This window comes from Capricornis sumatraensis, chromosome 8, assembly GCF_032405125.1.
Source record: "Capricornis sumatraensis isolate serow.1 chromosome 8, serow.2, whole genome shotgun sequence".
In the NCBI taxonomy this organism is placed as follows: domain Eukaryota; kingdom Metazoa; phylum Chordata; class Mammalia; order Artiodactyla; family Bovidae; genus Capricornis; species Capricornis sumatraensis.
In genome coordinates this window covers 59,861,101-59,867,452 of record NC_091076.1, presented here as the reverse complement: position 1 = coordinate 59,867,452, position 6,352 = coordinate 59,861,101, and the positions used below count along the sequence as shown (strand labels likewise).

The following is a 6,352-nucleotide window of genomic DNA, read 5'->3' as shown; positions in this document are numbered from 1 at the left end:
CTCAATACAGTTTAAATAAAATCTCTATATTAGTGCTGCTTTGTTGGGTCTTTTTCTTCATTTTTAACTTCTAAGAAAACACTCATTTTTTCTTTTGACCCTGAGAAAGAACTGAAACATTACTCCTCTGTCTCCCAGCTATTTCCATGTTTAAAATGGCCCTCTCTTTTTTATCAGCTGTATTGTCATTTATTGATCAGACAGGCCGTTATCCTTATGGATCCCATTGAATTTGGTCCCATCTGATGTGAGCTTTATTTCTCTTTGTCTAAAAGTTCACCAGCTGGTTGATCAGGCACACAGGATTATACTTATCTTTGCCCGGTTCCCTCCTCATAGGCTCCTGTTTTCATTCCACCTTGGGTAAATGGTCTTGAGCAAAGCATTGGCTGAAGAGAGTATATTTCAGAACAGATAAAATGCCACTCTTTTCAGTTTGTGCACTCAGGGTACTATACCACCATCGCCATTTTTATTTGGAGAGACAAGCAATTCAACTGTTAGGACTAATAAGAGCATAGAATGTGTTTTTGAGAATGGCCGGATTTGTTAACACCCACTTCGCACTTTCTGAATTCTAAAGCCCCCACAGCCCCGCTGCCTGATGCGGTGCAGTACTCGGGTCTCCGCATTCCGCCGCGGATACCCCCGGTGGATCTCTGCAGGACGCGACACCGGCCCGCGGGCCCCGGACCCCGGACCCTGGGCCCCAGCGCCTCCGGCTCCCTCAGGAGGCCGCCCAGCGAGCGCGCCTTCTCTGTGGTGCACGTGGCCCGGGCTCAAGGGGCGGGTCGGCTCGCGCCAAGTGCGGCCGCGCAGCGGCAACTCGAGGCCCCATTGGCCGCCCCGGCGGGCGCCGCAGAGGGCTCGTGCACCAACGGTCCCCGGGTCGGCGGCGGCGGAGCGCTGGTTGGAGGGGGCAGGGCGGAGCGAAGGCCGCCGAAGGGTGGGGGGGAGATCGAGAACGGGGTGAGAGAGCCAGGCTCGGCGGGGCGAGGCCCAGGGCCCGGGCGGGGTGATGGAGGAGGCGCTGCTCTCCACCCCCATCAACCCCAACAACTTCCCCGCCAAGCTGTGGCGGCTGGTGAACAGCCCCCGGTACCGCTCGATCCGCTGGGACGGTCGCGGTGAGGGGCTGCTCATCGACCAGCCGCTCTTCGAGGCCGAGCTGCTCAGCCCGCCCGGGGCGGGGGCCGGGGGCGGTGGGGCCGGGGGCGCCGGCGGCGGCGGGGGCGGCGGCGTCGGGGGCGCCGGGGCCGAGCCCGAGCTCTTCAAAACCACCAACTTCACCAGCTTCATCCGCCAGCTCAACCTCTACGGCTTCCGCAAGGTGGTGCTGGGCGGGCCGGGCGCGGCGGGGCCCGGGCCGGCGCCGGGGGGCGGCGGGCCGGCGGGCGACGGGCCGCTCCACCACTTCCACAGCCCGCACTTCCGCCGCGACCAGCCGCAGCTGCTTGTGCACCTCAAGAGGCTCACCAGCGCCAACAAGGCCAAGCTGGCGGCCGGCCTGGAGGTGCCCTGCCGCCCGCCCAACCGCTTCCAGAGGCTCCTCATCACGTCGGCCTCGGCCTCGGCCTCCACCTCCCCGCTGCAGCACCAGGAGCCGCCGCCGCCCTCGGGGCCCCGGCCGGAGCCGCAGGGTGAGTCCTGCCCCTCCTCCTCTGCCCTTGGCCAGCGGCAGGGCGCTCGGCCGTCGAGGGGGCAACCGCCACGCCCGCGGGCATTTCCTTGGCGGTGTCAGGGAAGCGCCCGGGAGCCGCTGTCGGCCGTGCTTGCCGACAAGTCGGCACGGCACCGGCATCGCCCCTCTTCCCGCCAGCACCTCTCCTGGATGGGGCCCATGGACGATGAGGCCCTTCTGTGTCCAGTGGCGGTCACGGGGACCTCCGCGTTAGGCTGGCTTTCTTGAGTCTTCTCGGAACCCTCGTGGGCTCCAAACCTCTATCGCCATATATCTTCTCGAGACCCGGTCTTTTCACAGCGAACACCTAAAAATAAGTAGGCCTTTGTTGAAGCCCTGGGTCTGGAAGAAATAGAACTGGCTCCTGCGTTCTGATAGGAAGCAGAACAGAGTTCCTATACAGGGTGAGGATATGGCAAAGGTCAAGGTGGGAAGGAACAGTCACAGCCGAGAGAACGTAGAACAGTTATGCCAGCCCAGGGAAAGTGGTGATCAAGGTACTTTGAGTGGGTGGGTGGGTGTCCTTGACGAGCCATGCTGTCTTACCCCCATTGACCCATGTAAGAAATCTTGGAAGAAGTGTTCTCACAGTGATCATATTGTAGGTTCCGGAGTAATGTGTAGAACCGTAGGCGTTGTTTATATAACTTGAAAGCAAAAATATAGTAATATATTTTCCTGTTTTTACCAGGTATTGCTCATGGGTAGAATGAATTGGCTAAACAGTTCTTTCATAGTAGCTGATTAGACCCAATCCTTATTTAAGATGTTATGGTTAGACACAGGTAAAACCAAACGTGTGTGTGTGTGTGTGTACAACTGTCTAATTTTAGTTAAAAATGATTTTAGAAAGCTCATGTTTACAACCTTGGAATTTTTCACTGTTGGCTTCAGTCTTTAAGTTTTGAAAAAGTTTCTACGTGTAAGTCTGTATTTTGTTGCTGTTTAGTTGCTCAGTCGTGTCCGACTCTTCGCAACCCCATGGACTGCAGCCCGCCAGGCTTCTCTGTTCTTCACCATCTCCCAGAGCTTGCTCAAGCTCATTGAGTCGGTGATGACATCCAGCCATCTTGTCCTCTGTCATCCTCTTTTCCTGCTTTCAGTCTTTCCCAGCATCAGTCTTTTCTAATGAGTCAGCTCTTTGCATCAGGTGGGCCAAAGTATTGGAGCTTCATTCCGCCCTTTAGTTCCTCTTCACTTTCTGCCGTAAGTATGGTGTCATCTGCATATCTGAAATTATTGATATTTCTCCCAGCAGTCTTGATTCCAGCTTGTGCTTCATCCATCCCAGCATTTCACATGATGTACTCTGCATAGCAGTTAAATAAGCAGGGTGACAATATACAGCCTTGACATACCCCTTTCCCAGTTTGGAACCGGTCCCAGTTTGTTCCATGTCCAGTTCTAACTGTTGCTTCTTGACCTGCATACAGGTGTCTCAGGAGGCAGGTCAGGTGGTTTGGTATTCCCATCTCTTGAAGAATTTCCCACAGTTTGTTGTGATCCACACAGTTGAAGGCTTTAGCATAGTCAATGAAGCAGAAGTAGATGTTTTTCTGAAATTCTCTTGCTTTTTCTATGATCCAGCGGTTGTTGGCAATTTGATCTTTGGTTCCTCTGCCTTTTCTAAATCCAGCTTGAACATCTAGAAGTTCTCAGTTTACGTATTGTGTTGCAGCCTGGCTTGGAGAATTTTGAGCATTACTTTGCTGGCGTGTGAGATGAGTGCAACTGTGCAGTAGTTTGTACATTCTCTGGCACTGCCTTTCTTTGGGATTGGAATGAAAACACCTTTTCTGGTCCTGTGGCCACTGCTGAGTTTTCCAAATTTGCTGGCATATTGAGTGCAGCACTTTCACAGCATCATCTTTTAGGATTTGAAACAGCTCAACTGGAATTCTATCACCTCCACTAGCTTTGTTTGTAGTGATATTTCCTAAGGCCCACTTGACTCCAGGATGTCTGGCTCTAGGTGAGTGATCATACCATCATGGTTATCTGTATCATTAAGATCTTTTTTGTATAGTTCTGTGTGTGTTTGTTACCTCTTCTTAATATCTTCTGCTCTGTTGGGTCCATACCATTTCTGTCTTTTGTTATGCCCATCTTTGCATGCAACTCTATGTTTACTCAAACTTCAAAAACTCTCTGTGATAGAAAATTACTTTGACTTTTAAAATGATTTTCAACTTGATTTCTAATACCCTCCCCCTTCTTCCAGGAAGGTGAGGGTGGCAATATTCCCTCTCCTTGTTCAAAGAGTAGGTGATGTGCAGCAGCATACCAAGAAAGCAACAGGATATAATCATGAGAATTCATTCTTTACCTTCAACCAGGAGAGTAATAGAGACATTTTCATCGTGTTAACAGAGATTTAACATAAAAGTGTCTGGCTTACTTTTCAGTTATGGGAAAATGTTAAATATACAAATAAAAGTAACACTGTGTTCAGTTTAATGTAAGCCCCAGGGTTAGGAATGAGCAATCTTCATTTGGAATTTAGAAGATGGATTAGGTTGTGTATCTGTGGAGTTTAGAAGATAAGGGATTAGGTTAGAGTTCTAGGAACTAGTTGGAAAAGTAGCAGTGGCATAGGAATGTTCTAAAGGAATTCTAAAGGAATATTAAGCCACTTACTTCCATGTGATGTCCTTTGATTTTGGTGGGGAATCAAATGGAGAAAGACAGTGGGTACAATACCTTGGCATTCATTTAGATACTTGTTTTTTCAGATTGTGTATCTGGTGGGCATAAGGAGAAAAGACTGAAAATGTGTTCTTGGGAAAAACAGGATCACTACTTCAAAGAAAGAAACACACATGCATACACAGAGACCAATTCTTGGTCACTTTTTCCTCTTCTCTGATTTCTTTTTTCCCTGCCCTATCCTACACCTAGTTGTAGTTTAAGTATAGAGTTCATTTCAGTTGAAGAAGCACAGGGGCTATGTAGAATCTGATTTTCCTCACTTATAGTTCGGTTGGTCAGCATTTTAAAGATTATCTGTTGAAAAACATAAATGTAATTCATACTTTCCTGGTATAGCTAATACATCAGTTCATATATACCTCCATTATCTTAGTTTTCATACATTTCATGCATTCTGCCTGTTGGTATGTATAGAAAATCTGTCAGGTGTGGATTGTCCACCACATAGACTTGGTTCACTAGGAAATTGTGTTACTGATTTGGGTGGAATGTAATTCTAAGGTTAAGAATATTGCTCTGTTTCCATGTTCTAGGTCCGTGGTTCCTCTCTTTTGGCTCACTAATTTTTATTCTGCTTAATTCTTGATTATATGCCTGACTGTATTGCTCCTTCATTTCCTTTTTGTGCTCTGTGTTCTACTGCAGCTTCTGATTTAAATACTTCTCTTTTGCAGTAGAATCCTCTGTGTTAGGACCTGGTTCTTTTACCTAGGTCCATTGAGCCAGTTGTCCTGTTCACCTTCTGAGAATGTTGTTCAGTCGGTAAGGCGTGTCTGACTCTTTGCGACTCTATGGACTGCAACATGCCAGACTTCCCTGTCCTTCACTGTCTCCCGGAGTTTGCTCAAACTCATGTCCATTGAGTCGGTGATGCCATCCAACCGTCTTATCCTCTGCCACCCCTCTGTAGTTGATAAGAAATGTGAGGGTCACGTGTTTTTCCTGTTTTTCTACTATTGTTATCTTGTTTTTATTGTCAGTTTATTTCATAGTATTTGTTAAAGCTTTCTAAACTAACTCTCAAGAACCAAGTTTTGGGAAAGAGGCAAGTTCTCTCCTGGGGACTGATTAGTTCAGATTCACTTTTACAGATGGAATAGAAAGAACAACAGCCTACCTTACATTTTTAGGATCCTGGATTTAAACTTTGCCAAATATATATCTTAGATGTCCTGGAGACATGTAGGTGATGTTCTATAAAGTTGGTAGACTAGAACCCTGTGAAGTAACCTCTAACAGAAGAATAAGAGCTGAACATGTGTTAGTTCTTAATTAAAAACAAAAAGCAAATGTCCTTCTAATTTGTGTCCAGTGTCCTTATATTAGCAGTAAATAAAATATTTAAATATTTGGGGATCACTCAGAATTTATCATAGTAGAAGTAGAATTGTATTTTGATTCAGATCTAAATTAGAATTTGAGAAATCAGGGTAGAGTATTCTTTAATTATCTATTGTTATTGACAATCTGAAAATTCATCAACAACTTAAAGAGGGTAAAGAAGGGTTAGTGAGCTATTCCACACTCTAGCAATATAAAGTTTTAGCATTCAAGAAAAAAAAAAAAGTGATGGGCAGTTTGGGACCTCACAAACAAAAAATGTTTCTTTAAGTCTTAAAGAATTGTCAGTGGTAGTTCAAAGTGTGTGTGCATGTGTTTGCTAATCAGCATAAAAACTATTTTGTATTTTAAAAGTAGTTTTTAAGAGGTGTATAATTTAAATACATTTAATCTTCTGAAGGAGACTTTTTTTGTCCATTAGATTTTTTTCTCCATTAGCTCTTGACTTTTTTTTGTTTGTTTTTTGTTTCTTATTTTAAACTTTTTACTTTATACTGGAGTATAGCCAATTACCAATGTTGTGACAGTTTCAGGTGAACAGCAAAGAGACTCAGTTGTCCATGGATACATGTATCCATTCGCCTCTAAACTCCCTTTACATCCAGATTGCCACATAACATT

The 6,352-nt window shown here is 46.3% G+C and overlaps 1 protein-coding gene across 1 annotated transcript in view; it reads left to right on the top strand.

The window, feature by feature from the left end:
* The first annotated feature begins 1,018 nt into the window (after positions 1-1,018).
* The window catches only part of HSF5 (heat shock transcription factor 5), a 48,463-nt gene continuing 43,129 nt past the window's right edge, over positions 1,019-6,352 (top strand). Inside the window, exon 1 of the mRNA XM_068979012.1 lies at positions 1,019-1,640. Within this exon, the coding sequence (XP_068835113.1) occupies positions 1,019-1,640 (622 nt within the window). The remainder of the gene's footprint in view (positions 1,641-6,352) is intronic.